Source organism: Copadichromis virginalis, linkage group LG16 (assembly GCF_057382275.1).
Source record: "Copadichromis virginalis isolate Kocher_CV1m ecotype Utaka linkage group LG16, C_Virginalis_male_GT1.1, whole genome shotgun sequence".
Taxonomy (NCBI): Eukaryota; Metazoa; Chordata; class Actinopteri; order Cichliformes; family Cichlidae; genus Copadichromis; species Copadichromis virginalis.
The window spans coordinates 28,780,089-28,795,336 of NC_140633.1; the positions used below are offsets into that span (position 1 = coordinate 28,780,089).

Consider the following 15,248-nt stretch of genomic DNA (forward strand, 5'->3'; position numbering starts at 1 on the left):
TTATACAGGTATTACCATGAACGGTATGATATGGCCCAGCCCAAAGTGGAAATATTTTTAAAAAATAATCTCCTCTCTGATGCTGCCAAACATACTGATTTAGGCTGTTGCTATGGATGGACATTAACAACAGAAAATCTTGTCCAGGATTCTTGACACTATGCCCAGTTATTCACATCAACGATATAAATGACACAGACATCAGCCAAAGCAATAGCCCTAGCATAACACCAAGGCTTCCTTGATTTATGTAAGCCAAGCACCCCCTGTAATGAGCTCAACAACGCTTTGTATTCTTTCTGTTTCTATTAAGTCTGACTCTTTCTCTCTCTTCATCTCTTTCTCTTGACCGCTTGTAGAATGGCCGACTGGCTTTTTTAACTTTGTTTCAAAGAAAGCCAAGAGGGCAATTTCATGCTTCGGTAGTTCTTGTTGTGTCTGAAGAGCTTTTCACAGCGAGAGAAGGCTCACCAAGTGCCAGTATCAGCCCTTCTTCCACCTTTCCTACCCCACTTATCCCCCAGACTGCTCTGTTCTGTGGCAATGCTAATGTCTGCTGACAAGATGCTCTGCAGATAAACACAGCTTTGGTTACACAGCTGGGGAGAGAATGTCATATTTAAACAGAATGCACTGTGTTAAAAGTATTGATATACTCTTAATTATCATTGTTATAGACCAGCATTTATGAAAGCTGGTATAGAAGAGGAATTCTACTTGATATTTTCCGTTTTCACAAATTGACTTAGTCCATTTGTAACTACAGGCTACCATTATGTAAGAATAATGGTAGCCATTACTATTCCACTGATAATAGAGCTATTTGTTGGTCATCATATTTTAGAGACATCCTCACATTAATCTTATGACCTTGATGGATCATTCATTCACTCAAATAACAGGATATCCCATCAGATTATTCCCTCTGAATCCTGCATGTGACTGGATCAGATTTGCACGGGTCTGTCAAGCTGACACATTATAATCCTTAAACTCCTGTGAGATACATTTAATCTCAGTGACAGATGAAAACTGCACACACTGGAAGTATACAAGTCATAAAGACAAAAAATAATCAGATCTGGAAAGGGTCACTGACAATTTCATTTCCATCACAGTAGGTATTTGATTCGCATATTTTCCAAAAATCTGGAAATTCTCTCGTGACACTGCAGGGAGCAAAACATTTTATTCACAGGCATTAACATGTTAATTTTGAAAACTATATTTAATATATTCAAAGGACATTGGTAAAAATGTGAACTGACTTAAGGGATTAATTAAGCACAGGATGTCAAACTGGAACGAAAGTACACTTTTGTAATTACAACTGATGATACGGTCCATTGCATGCTCCGCAGAATAACATTATTAGCTATAAAAACAGTGTATTAATATAACAACTATTCCGTTTTAGTGTTTGTACTTCAGCTTGCACAGAAAAAAAAGCAGTTGACCTGTACAGGCAAGTGCCCATGCATTATGTTTACTGAACAACTTGCTCACCTATTTATGGACAAAGTAAGCATATCAAAGATGGGCACTGAAGACATAAAAACGGCCACTCAAAAACACCGTTATCAGAGCAAAAATTAGTAACTGCTAGGTCGCAGTAATGGGGAGATGGGAGGTTAATTGGGGTCTTGTCATTGCATGCTTTTTGGTCTTGTCAGTGGTAAGCTACAGTTGAAAAGAACAAAGGCCTGGCAAACTAAATTGTAGGGGAGCAGTTGCCATGGTTACACCATTGGTACGTTACTGGTCTTGTCTCCAGGGTGTAAGTGAGGTTGGCGATTGGAGGGGGTGGGGGGGGGGGACAGATTTTATGTGTTAATTATAGCATTGTTAATAACAGTATGTGTCTGCAGTGAGGACTTAGAAAGCTTAGAGTGGAGACAGAACGCAAACACACACAAACACATCGCTATCCAGCATACAAACCCAAGAATACTGTAAAGATACAAATACACATATACCAATGTGCAAACACAAACATACCAATGTGCCCAGTCATACAAACCGACATTTCACACACGCACTGGAGTAAAAAACCAAAATGAAACACACTCTTCAGACTCTATATAAAGCTGCTGATCGGACTCACCACGACTGACACCACCTACAGTACTTCTACAGAAATGTGTTTCTGATGAACCTTTGTGCCAAATACTTTCTTCAACAAAGAATACAATCTCTGAAATAAATTTAGCTGTTTCACATGCGGATCCCAACCAGATAATACAACACACAGTGTTGCAGACCTCACTTCGTCTTCATGAGTATGCTTACATCCACACAGGGAGAAAAAAGGTTTTCCTATTATCGTGTTTATTACTCTCCACTGGGTGCCAGCTGTGCTCTCAGTTTTAATGATTTAACTGAGCATTTACATCACAAAGCACAGCACAACACATTTACCTATTTGTACCGACGTGCTGTTGTCAAATGCAATTCTGCCCCTTCCCTAGACAAGAATCTTTAGGGTCTCTACTTTATTAACCACATTTGTAAACAAAACAATGCATTTGTATTGATTTAGAGCACAATAACATACAGACATCACTATATGTAGTGAGAACTGGCTGTCTTCAGACAGCCTGTTTTAAAATTGTAAAACTTTAATATGCTGACCTTCCATCATTTGTTCTAAGGAACATTTTGCAGGCTGTTACGCATTTTTCTATCTACTATTAGCTCAATAGACACAGCCATCATTTATCCTGCCTGTAGAAAATGAAACCTTTCAATTAATACAAGCAGATGCCTTTAACAAAAGGTAAAATTACATTACCTGCAGTTATAGCGTGAGCTCCAGTTAGTTCACCGTTGAAGCCGTTCTCCCTGGCAGAATAGGGGGCTGTGGCCACATGAGTCCCACCAGGCTGGCAGGTCCTGTAGGCTGAGGAGGAGTAGCCATTGGCTCCATGGGTGCCACCAGGCTCCTGCCCCGCTGATGGGTCCCACTGAGGGGTACCGTCTTCTGGCTGTCGACTGTCTGCCATGCTGATGCTAGCTAGCAGCCGAAGAGGTTTAGCAAGGGTTGGGGTCTCTCCTTCTGGGATACAGACAGGAAGAGAAGGAAGAGGGAGGAGCAAAGATGAGGAATGGTCAGAACGCAGCATGTCTCTGTTATTAACTGCAATTTTAGCATGGCAGCATTAAGGAAAATGAAGAGTGTAGGGACCAGAGGAGGCTCTAGGACATGTTACATCAGTCACATTTGCAAATCTCTTTTTTGTATGTTATGATCACTGCTGCAGCTCAACTCAACAGTTTTGAAAGTGCAGCTGTGAGTTTGTGTGTAGGTGGTTATGTGAAATACTGTCCTTGGATGCTGTCTGGCATATGACAACCACTGGATGAAACCCTATTGATTTGTGTGTTTGTGTGTAATGACTCATGCAGCCAGCGGCTCAGACAGAAAACACAACTGGCTGAAAATGAACAGAGAAGACCTTGGATTTTCGGTGAGTCGTGCTGGGCTGCAGGGTTTAGAGGTGGGTTCTGATCCATCTGACAAGATTCAGCCCAACATCTAACAAATAGTTTGAATCAGCTTCACTACAACATACTGGCTTCTATTATGTGAAAATCCAATGGCAAATGTTCCAGAAACAAAAAGTGTGTCATCTTTCCAATACTTTTAATGGAAGCATGATAGCTGATCAGCATGGTGTGAACATTTTAGGACTTATCTAAACGTTAAGTGCTAATACCATGTTACGTAGGGCTATGATTCAGTATTTACATGTCTTTTTCATGTTAAAATAACCAACATTGCTTTGTTATTGAATGCATTTATGTTTAAACTCCTAAATATTATGACCAGTGCCTTTTAAAATTCAATGACTAACATAGAAATATCTCATAGTGAGTGGATAACATTGATCAGATCAGGACAGAGAAGGATCAAGTAGAAGCGACAGGCTGAAACTATTGATCAGTTCTTATTATCACCTAAAGCCGGGACAGTCAGAGACAAGGAGTGAAAGTCAAGGATTTAACTACCTGGCCAGGAGAGATAAATGGGCTCAAAGTAGTACAAAATCATTACAATGAGCTGTTATTATTACTATTTTTATTTGGTATATACAGTTTTTTTTATGCTCAGTTGAGGTTATTTACATCTCACAATAGTGGAACAAGTACACTGAGTTGAATCTGAGCTTGAAGGACAAAGAGAGAGGTAAACAAAGGGCTCAGTGAGAAGAAAGAAAATTGTGAAATACTCTGAAAGGGAATTGGTGATCTTTGCAGAAGGGCTGTTGATGGTAGCATTTACAGGGCAGCCTGTGCAGTTGTGCATAAGGGTGTGTGTGAAGAAGCAATTTGTCATTTAGCTCTGCGGTCCTCAGAGAGCCAGAGAGTGAAGTGAAGTCAGCTCGAGAAAACGGGAGTCAATAACTACAGCCGAAGACCAAGGTACTGCTACAGTGAGCACTAGGTACTACATTCACAGTACATTAAATACTACTACTCACTGTCAACCAAACAGGAGAACAGAATAGAGTGGAACAGAATATAATAAATGGAAAACAGAAGAGTGATTCCCATACAAAGGATGTATGAAAAGACTTAAAATACAACATGTCCATATTTTTTGTTAAGATGGATAATAAACACTAAGGCTGGGCTATATCATACCGTTCACGGTAATACCGGTGTAATTTTGGGCAACGATAGGAAAATGAAATATTGCGATAGAATATGGGTAAAACGCGCATGCGCAGTACCTATGTTTACATACACACATGGTGGCAACGCAGAATGAGAAGAGCGAAAGCGGATCGTTAAATAAAACACATGAACCAGAATTGGTTTGTAAAAATGCTGCAACGTCAGTGGTGTGGAACTGGTTTAGCTTTCGTCCATCAGATACACAACAAAGCACTATTTTTGGTAGAGCATGCTAGCGGGCCGTCGTTATTACCGTGTTATTTGGAAAATACGGCACACTTAAAATCAATCCTTTGATTTTTCTGAAAATCGACAGTGCCCCTTATAATCCAATGGGCCTTATGTATGAATTCTGGTTGTGTTTACTGACCTCGAAATGATTTTATGTACACGGTGCTCGAAAATCTGTCAAATGTTTTAGTACGACTTTGCTAAACAACGAAGCCGCACCGCTTGATGGATTGTCGGAGCATTACGGCTATCGTAAGCAGGAGCCTCGCGGAGTGATACGTACTGTGCTTCAACATAATATTACCATATTGGGTGTGTTTAACCTCTTTTTAAGTTTTGTGGATATTATACATGGTTATGCTGAGGATATGTCGGCCAATTTCCACTGGAAATGCCTTTTGGTTAAACTGTCAGCAAGGAATTTGCATTTGCGCTGTTAAATTTTTATATAGCTTTAATGCACATAAAAAACAGCTGCTTGTTTAAGTGAAAATACATTGATGGGGTTTTTTGCACTAATGAAGTTGAGGAGTTGTAAAGTATTTTGTCTCGTGTCAATTATATCGTCAGTTATATCGTTATCGCACTTTTTCAAACGTATATCGTGATAAATATTTTTGGTCATATCGCCCTGCTCTAATAAACACAAATGTCATTGCAAATAATGTAAATATTTGCATAACATAAATAATCAATGCTTAACAAATTTATTAGCCAATTTAAAAGGTTTATTCCTCAGCTGCTACATTATTGCTAACATACTCAAAAGAACTTTTCTGTATCTGTAATGATTAATCCACCAGTATTAATAAGGTCTTTAACTGAATTTATTGTTCTAATCCGTGGTTTTACAAAACGTACGAAACATAAATGCACATAATTATTTTTTAAAGAATAAATAACAATATAGATTTAACGTTTAGGATTTTGACAGGTTTCGGAAATATTTGTAGTTTCTTCTTTTTATGACTGGTGATCTAATACATTTGTAAAGCACTGCATACTGTTACAAATAATGTATGTGTCATTTAGGCTTAATAACTGCTTATTAATAAAAACTATGCTTATGTCCAAAGCTGCCTTTGTCACAGTCTTGGGTCTTGGACACAGGGTTTTGAGTTGTTGGCCTGTTGAGTTCTGTTCCTATTACTTTTGTGTCTAGTAATGCTGTATTAATTTATCCACTTCCATGCTACTGACTGTCCCATTTTGGGGGTATACTGTGGTCCAGGTTTACTCTTAGGTACTAGGTACTCTTTAGTATTTATGGAGGCTGTTATCTGAGTCTAGCCCCTTGCACATTATACTTTCCCTTGGGTTCCCCTCGTCAAGTTTCTCTGTTTATTAATCCTTGTTTTACTCTGTCAATTTCTGTCTTGTGCCTCAGTTTGAGTTATTTCCCTGCTTGTGTTTACCTGTGCCTGCATCCACTTCCCCTAATTATCTTGTGTGCATTTATACTCCTGCCCTTCTTTTGGTCTTTGTCAGATTGTCTGTTTGTCACTGTGTGCGCTCAGCCTGCAGTTTATTTTATGGACTAATACAGGGGTACGGTGGTAACAGCAACTGGCTTTAGCCTCTTGGGATCATGCACATCTCTGCGATGCAATAGCTAGTAAGGTATTTAAGTTTGTACCAAAGAGGTGTGTTGCCACCAGCATAGCTACACTATTTTATGATTGGAAATCTTAACATTTGGTTACAAATTTATAACATTCAGTGGTGTTGATCAAGGGATAGTTGAGATGAACTGTTAGCACTGTGTGAATATCCTCTTGAAAACTGAGGAACTAAGAATCTTCCCATTGAACTTTTTTTTGTGATTTCCTACTTTTTTTTGAGCTAAAAGAGCACACCCAAACACATGAGATATCAATGGAAAGCCCAGGATGTCCTCTATTTGCAAATCAGGACTTAGTGGGGTAGCTTAAACAGGTCAAAAGATATAGACCAAAAACAAATGTCCATTACAGAGGACACACATGAGCAGGCTGGTTCTCAGGAGGACCACAAATAATGTTGAGAAGGAATACTATAGACAGAGCACAGAGGTGGTTATAATAAAGAGAACCAAAGAATATTCTGGAAAAGAAGAGAATATAGGATTGCTGTAAAGCCTTTGCAGCCTAAATGGATCAGTCAGGAGTCAATGGAGCTTTGCATGAGTCACCTCTGAAGGAAACACCAGTGTGAATGAAACCACGACACAGACTCCACGACAAAGAACACCTCACCACCAACTGCTTTACATAAATGCTCTCTCTGTCTCGGTCCAAAAGCCACAGTATATTTAGGACAGCACCTTTACTGTCACTCTCTCTTCTGTTGCTTGTTCACTCACTGTGTCCCCGTACAAGACTCCATTACAATATTAAAAGAGTCATAAAATTCAGAAATGAGACTGCTGTCCTCATGCCATGTCTACATACTGTCTGTTTGATGATGAAGGTCACATTCAGCTCAGTGGCAATTTTCCAGATACAACTGACTGGTGGCCAGGCGCATGGTGTCAGTGGTGGTTCACAAGAGAACAAGGGACATTTGCCCTGCCTTCTTTGGAGGTCTGTTGAGCTGTTGATGATGATGGCAGCAATAAGTGTGCTCTGCATACTTTTGCACAATGCATGCTGTATAAATAAAACAGCACCACCTTCTGGGTTAAACTCCAAATAAAACAAATGGGGAAATTATAAAATATTACCACACCTAATGTGAAACTCCATCTTTCTTCTTAATTTCAGTGTCTCACTAATTCTAGTTAACACCATTTGTATTCACTCAATATTATAAAACAAAACAAAATACTGGTTGGAGGTTTAGCAGGTATTAAGAAGATAAGATCAAACGGAATGCATAAAAAAATTACATTACAAAAAATACTAATTAATGCTATGCTCAGTTAAAATACCAACTCTGGTATGATTGTGATATGATAGAGTTAGACGCTGGGTGTCTTAGTAGACAGTAGGTCTGTTGCACTTGGCAAAAAGCCTGTGGCACTTTGCCAGTGGGCTGGTTGTTCCTGATAGGCACTCTCTCTGCCCTGGAGAAGAATGGAGTTGAATAGTGAACAGACAAGCAGAGCAGGGCAATGCTGCAAGTGGATAGTTAGGATGGTAGCTTGCAGCACTTTCATGTTACTATATAGTATTTTGTAGCCTGTTAGGCAAAAACAGTTTATGGTTTCAAGAGTCTATAAAATAACCCAAACACTACATCCATTAATTAATTTATAGTACATTTTTCCTATTTCTATGTTATAAACGTTGCCTTAGTTCTTTGTTGTAATATTAATACTCAAACAAGCATTGGTCGACATTTTTTTAAACATTAGAAAAGATCTTTTTGTAGACAAACAAAAATGAACTTGGCTTTTCTGTCATTACACTGTAACATTTAAGACAATTTTCACAAGCATTCAGAGTGATCCTTATATAAAAGGTTGAAGGTGACAGCCACATTTGAAATCATGTTCTGATGTATTTGTAAACAGAAACCTCACACCATCATAAATGCAGATTTTTATTTTTTTCAGTACTGCATCGTTTGTTAGGATGCCTGGGTCGTTGACCCAGGGTTTTGAGTTTATCATATTATTCATCCTTTCTAGTCTTTGGTTTCTTTGTTAGAGTTCTATCTTATGGTTTATGTCTCTGTGTCTGCCCTGGTCCCACATCTCTGTTCCCTCTGTTGTAGTGCCTGCCTGCGAGTCTGTGTCTGTAAGTTCAGTCTGTGTTATGTTTCCTGTTTTACTTTGAAAGTCCTTGTCTCATGTAAATGCGTCTGGCTATGCTTCCTTTGTCTCGTTAGGCCTGATTTGCCCCAGCTGTGTTTCCCTCCTGTTAACCATTCCCTGATTGCTCCCTCTGTGTATTTAAGCCCTGTGTTTTTCAGTTTGTTCGTGTCGCGATCTACTGTTTACTATGCTGTGTGTTCTGTCTGTTTGCCTGAGTTTGTTTTTTGGAGTCTCAGTTTTGTTACCTTTTTTGAGTTCAGCATTAAAGCTGTTTTGAGTTCACGTCTGTCTCCGGAGTCTGCACTTTGGGTCCTTTTCCTGCCTGCACACAGCCGTTCCATAACATCGTTTTGCTTATCCTATAGAAAGTAATTTTTTACTTCAGATCACCTGCGAGATGTGTTGTCACCTAGGTGCCAGCTATAAACTAAGTGAGCATATATATCACAGCAGTTTTAATATTTTAAAGGAAAACACTAGCAACAAGGATATTCAGACAGAAATCAAAACAAAACCATCAAAGTGGTCGTTATGTAATCTGTAAACATGCACAATGTGTATATCTAGGGGTGTCAAATTATCGCGTTAATTGCGATTAATTAATTACAATGCTATTTAGCGCGTTATGTTTTTTAATCTCGTTAATCTAATTTTTAATCTCTTGACGTCATTGATTTTGTATGAGAGTTGCTATGTTATAAAATCCGTTTTTATGTGCTGGGCTCCTTGTGCTTGACTTGTTGGGGGTGGAGTCACGTCGTGAGGTCAAGGTGAGAAGTGGTGATTAGCTTACAGTGTGGATATGGAGGCGCATCTGAGAGTTGTTGGCCCAATGAACGGGAAATTTGTATTTCATAAACGCCCCGACGGCACCATTGACAAAGGTAAAGTGGTCTGCCTAGAGTGTAAGAAGGAGTTTGCTTACCACCGAAGCAGCTCAAGTTTGGCCTATCACCTCAACGCAAAGCACCCAGCCGCGAGTGCAGCAACAGCTAGCAGTGAAGACGTTAGCAATATAGCAAGCCAGAGCAAAGCTTTTCGCCAAACAAAACTAGAGAATACCCCTCGTATGAGCAAGTCTGCGACCGACAGGCTGACTAATGTTATTGCCAAGTGGATAGCGATGAACTGTAGGCCGATAAATATAGTAGAGGACGAAGGATTGACAGAGGTGTTGCAAATTGCGTCCAATGACCCGTCATACAAGCCGCCGTGCAGGACTACAGTAACGACCAAAATCAGCAAAATGTACGACGGCGAAAAGAAAAACAAACTTGAGATTTTGGCGGAGGATTCTCCCAACTGTGTTGCTATAACCGGAGATCACTGGACCTCAGCTGGCAACCACAGCTATTTTGGGGTGACTGGACACTTTATTGATAGTGAGTGGAACCTCAACTCATTTGCACTGACCGTCATGAGAACAGAAACCAGGCACTTTGCTGATAAATGCGCCGAACAGTTCCTCAAGGTAGCAAATGACTGGGGTATTGAAAACAAGATATCCACCATTGGCACAGACAGCGCAGCAAACATGCTGGCTGCTATGAGAGCACTTCCATATGAGCACATCGCCTGCAATGCTCACATTCTCCAGAGGACCATCACGGTATGTCTCGATAGCAGTGGTTTTGTCGGTGTACTGGCAAAGTGCCGCAAGATTGTTGGTCATTTTAAACAAAGCCCTGCGAGTACCACAGAACTTAACCAACAACAAGTAGCACTCGGAAAGAAGAGCGATCAACTTATACAGGATGTACCCACCAGGTGGAACTCGACTCTCGCAATGGTCTCACGCCTCCTATGTAACCGAGAGGCTGTCCAGGCTACGTTGGACCAACAGAACCACAGGTTGGTCTTGCCAACCGAAGCTGAGTGGGCGAAACTGCAGAGGCTGGAGCTCCTGCTTGAACCATGCAAGTAAGTTCAAATAAACACCTTCCCATTTTAATTATATAAACTACTGTTACATGTGTAAAATCAAAATTAATGAACATAACAAGGAACTTTTAAGGACAATTAAATTGGAAATCAGTTACACTTTGATTTAAATGAATCCAGCTAGGTTTATTTAGCAAACCTCTCCACCTCTGCAGGTATGTGACAGAGCTGCTGGGTGGTGAGGCCTACGTCTCTTGCTCTGTAGTGCTGCCTGCTTTTCGCCATCTGTACCGTGTCATGGACATTACTGATGATGATCCTGCCTACGTGGTGAAGTTCAAGAATGCCTTCCAGAAGGATCTGGCAGCACGACGAGCTAATGGCAACGAGATATGGTTCGAGGTGGCCACAGCATTGGATCCACGGTTTAAGGATTTGAAATGTCTTCCAAGAGAAAAGAGGGAACAGGTAGGACAATAAGGTTAAGCTGGACTAATGAGTCCAATTCATTATCAAATCAAACTTTTATTTATTATATGGAACACAAAGTTCTTTACAAGATTAAATAAAATTAAAAAAAAAGCACTTAGTTTTAATCACAATCATTCATTCATTCATTCATTCATTCATTCATTCAGGTGTGGACCATTCTGGAGAATATGCTCCAGGCAGCAGAGCCCAGAAGAGCAGATAGTCTCCAGCCCTCCACAGAGGATGATGGACCAGCTCAGAAGAAGAGGAGGAGCGAACTCCTTCTGGGGTCTGACTCTGACTCAGAAGATGGAATTGAGTCTGGAGAGCTGCAGCGCTACAGAGCAGAACCCAGCATCAGTATTGATGACTGTCCCCTGCAGTGGTGGTATGCTCACTCAGGAGTCTATGAAAAGCTGTCAGTCCTAGCACAAAAGTACCTGGCCTCCCCAGCTACCTCTGTACCCTGCGAGAGACTCTTTAGCCTTGCAGGCCACATAGTGCAAAAGAAAAGGGCAGCCTTGCTTCCAGAAAATGTTACCAGGCTGGTGTGTCTTAGCGACTGGCTGAGGAAGAAGAAATGAGACACATGTGGTCAGCATAGCTGCTGTGTCATTTGTAGCCTACTAGAATAGATTGCTTGATGTTCAGCACTTTTTTTTGTGATGGAAGAATACTTTGATGTGCTAACTTGCAGCACTGCAATGTCAGTTTTATTTTTCATTATCTGAAGCAGAGGAATTTCAGTGCTGTATTGCTCAGAAAAGAGCAACTCTGATGTGCTAACTTGCAGCACTTAATTTATTTGATTTTATTTGTATTTATTTTTCCACTTATTTTACAAAAGAATACAACAGTATGTAAATGGTTGCATCTGTTTAACGTTTGTTAAACAATAAATGACTTTATAAAGTCACTTTCTTTGTTATATCAGTCTTTTGGTCTGCCACAATAAGTTGAGGGCTTTCCTCAGCTATTTTTAGGTGAGATTAAAAAAGAGATTAATTAGATCAATTAATTAAAAATCATAATTAATTAATCTCTATTTTTTTTTAATCTCTTGACAGCACTATGTATATCTGCAGTTTTTTATTCATATCTAGACTTTTTTTCACTGCACATCCATAATTGATATCTACTTCATAATGTCAAACTAAGGCGTATTACATCTCCTGTTTCAGCCTTCCACGCGCTGACATTGTTATTCAGCCTCAAAGCAATTTTGAGGGCAATATTTTACTCCTCTCTGCTCCCTTCACCTACGTCTAATGATTATTAAAAAGGAATGAATCAACAGTGACAAGCTGCTTTTTCCACAACACCACTGATGTGAGATGTTGAAATTAATCCAGTAAATATCTTGAGCTGTTTATGCACAGAGCTCTAGCTAAAGTATTACTGGAAAGCAGTGGGTTGTTTTACATTTTTTAAATCAGAAAGCTTGAAAGGGGGCAATTTTCCTCTGTGTGTCCTCAGAATAAACCATTCTTGGTACTTTTCCTCCCCTGACTCCCCCATCTAATTTAAAAACTGTTTTTCGGGAAAGAGGTTATTCAGAGGAGGGATAGTGGGTGCCATGTAAGTAAAGCAAATATTGGGGTTGCCTTCTTGAGTTATTAACTGCTGTTTCTGCTGACAATAAAAGCCAATCATTATAAAGTCAGAGGATTCAAAGCCTGGAGCCTGTTTTTATTTGCTTCCTACATGGAAAAAAATAATAATAAAGAAACGCATAATTCACATTCACAGAAACATGCACAGTTACACTGTAAAGGAGTACAGTTTAAACAGTGTCTGACTGACTTTCACTATGCTACAGTGTTGGAGATCTGGGCTCCAGTCTCCTGCTATAGAGCATATTAATAATAATTAACAGTCACTGTCACATTTTCTATGCATATTTGTCTTGTGAGGCACAATCAATACAAGACAGGCAGAGAAAAGAAAACTATAGCCTACTGCGCACATTATTATAACTGAGAGTCAAAACACAAATACACATTCTTGATTCAAAACTTGCTCCATACGGGCATCCTCACGGCCTCAAAAGAGTAAGCGTGCTGTGTGGGTAAAACATAAATATAATCCGTTCAGAGGAATAACATAATTTTTGAATTGTAATTCATACTTAAATGCATCTGTCACTTGTGACATTGCAAAAAGAGCTCAGTAAAGTGAAACTGCATGTTCTCCCAGAGGCTGAAAGGCTCTGCTCCTGTCCTTCTCCACTATCACCTGCCCACTATAAAAATAGTGCTTGGTGAGTTCAAAACTACTAATGGGATTACTGCTGAGTATTGTTATGTATTTATTATTTGGGAGTTTTTATAAACTAATATGAATTATCTTTGCTCAGCAAATTATGAGTAGTTTCAACACTAATTATAGGCTGTTCCTGTATAATAATGCTTGACTATGAAAACAGCAATTAGTTAAAGCAAAATCTAATGCACCAATCAGAAGCATGTTGAAGATAAACTTGGAAGCTGTGGAAATATTCTAGTTTATTTTCATTTGTTTCAAGACAATTATTCTCCAAGTGTGAATCACAATGTAAGTCCAGCTTAAATAGATGAAGTGAGAGTGATGAACTCTCTATGAACACATCAGCCATAAAGATTCATTCCAGACAATGTAATCGTCGAGCTAATTAAATAATCCATTTGTCATTTCCATGGCTCTTATCTGCTTCTTCTTCTTTTGTCTGGTTTCTTATCATCCTTCCACTTAGAAATTTTCTTCCTACCTGTTATTTTTCTTCCTGTTCACCTTCCTCCACCTCCTACACTCAATGTTCCTCCTACTCATTCTCCTCCACCTTTCATCAGGCTTCATCTTTCTCCTCACTGTGCTCTCTCTACCACCTCATTTCCCTCCTACAATCTGAGCACTTTTACATGCTGCCATCTCGCTGTGTGTGTGTGTGTGCGCGCGTGCGTGCGTGTCCGTGCATGTGTGAGTCACACAGATGCTGCATTGCAGGGCTCTCCTCTGAGGGCCATCTAGCTGCAGAAGCCTGAGAGCAAGAGAGGCTAGGGATTCAAGCTCTTGTGTCCCTAAGTATGTGCGCTCTTTTATGTTGCATGTTCAAGGTCGAATGCGAGTAGACGTGTTAAGCGCGCAGTTATTAGAGAACGAGATCATACACATAGTTGTTCAACAAATAGTCTGATATGAGGGGAAATCAATATAATATAAAACTAGCATTTTTTTACAGCAAGTCAGTTGAAAGGGACACTACCCCTAATAAATAAATAAATAAATAAATAAATAAATAAATAAATAAATATATATATATATATATATATATATATATATATATATATATATATATCAAAACTTATCACAATAGCAATTCATTGGTAGGGGGTTATGTGCCAGATTACTTCTTGGCTACGACCAGTAAATCCTTGGAAACTGCTCCCACTCATAACTCCATAAAACAGGAGTTTTGATACTTGACAGATGAGATATAACTTTTTTTGTTGAAAGATTGCCCGCTGGATTGTGAACCCCATATTTTGATGCTTCTGGTTTAGCTGTCATGTCATTTGCAGTCTTGATTCTGGGATTCAGGAATATAAAACGCTAGGTTATTAGCTAATAATAGCAAGCTGCATCGATAAATTTTATTGACCCGATAATTAGAATTCAATTTGATTCAATTTTATTTACATAGTGCCAAATCACAACAACAGTCCCCTCAAGGGGCTTTATATTGTAAGACGCTAGAATAATACAGAGGATACCCCAACAATCAGATGACCCACTGTGAGGAAGCACTTGGCAACAGAGGGAAGGAAAAACTCCCTTTAACAGGAAGAAACGAGACTGGCTAACTTTTGAAGCCAGCGTCAAGTAGCTCTTCAAAGGAATACGGTAACTGCAGGTCACCACTTGAGCAAACGTAGCTGTTTCCGGGTTTTTCAGTCTTCAGACAAACTGGCAACTGGTGAATCCTCTCATCTAACTCTCAGCTTTCCAAGAGTGTATAACTGTACCTTTAGAAGTATTTTATATGGCAGAGACTACAAGACTTTACATCTGAGGATTTTTGTGATTTGTGATTTTTGGCGCACGAGCAAAAAAAACATGTTGAACAGCATGAAATAATACTTCTCTATATAAACAACAACAATGTCGTCATTACTACTGGATACAAATGCTTAAATGCGCAATATATAAAAAGTGAATATGTATACATATGCAGTGTCCCTTTCCACTAGAAATACTCCAAAATAGTGCCTATCAT

The 15,248-nt window shown here is 39.4% G+C and overlaps 2 protein-coding genes across 13 annotated transcripts in view; one reads left to right on the forward strand and one right to left on the reverse strand.

Annotated features, from left to right (window-relative positions):
- The window catches only part of map2 (microtubule-associated protein 2), a 105,829-nt gene that overhangs the window by 43,075 nt on the left and 47,506 nt on the right, over nucleotides 1–15,248 (reverse strand). For 11 of the 12 annotated variants that reach the window (XM_085434282.1, XM_085434292.1, XM_085434291.1 and 8 more), the window contains one exon: nucleotides 2,792–3,055. In XM_085434282.1, coding sequence (XP_085290408.1) covers nucleotides 2,792–3,002 — 211 coding nt within the window. In that variant the 5' untranslated portion in view covers nucleotides 3,003–3,055. The remainder of the gene's footprint in view (nucleotides 1–2,791; nucleotides 3,056–15,248) is intronic. The other variant, XM_085434281.1, reaches the window with a different exon arrangement.
- On the forward strand, nucleotides 9,217–11,912 carry LOC146691015 (E3 SUMO-protein ligase ZBED1-like). Its single transcript, XM_085434279.1, has 3 exons — nucleotides 9,217–10,564; nucleotides 10,741–10,993; nucleotides 11,164–11,912. The coding sequence occupies exons 1-3, from the start codon at nucleotides 9,447–9,449 to the stop codon at nucleotides 11,578–11,580; spliced, it is 1,788 nt and encodes a 595-aa protein (XP_085290405.1). The 5' UTR covers nucleotides 9,217–9,446; the 3' UTR covers nucleotides 11,581–11,912.

What these genes read in the sequence shown, in the direction of transcription:
- LOC146691015 (XM_085434279.1), top strand. Translation starts at nt 9,447, where the DNA reads ATGGAGGCGCATCTGAGAGTTGTTGGCCCAATGAACGGGAAATTTGTA. An exon ending in CTCCTGCTTGAACCATGCAA is followed by an intron (nt 10,565 to 10,740) that starts GTAAGTTCAAAT and finishes CCACCTCTGCAG; the next exon opens with GTATGTGACAGAGCTGCTGG. An exon ending in CAAGAGAAAAGAGGGAACAG is followed by an intron (nt 10,994 to 11,163) that starts GTAGGACAATAA and finishes TCATTCATTCAG; the next exon opens with GTGTGGACCATTCTGGAGAA.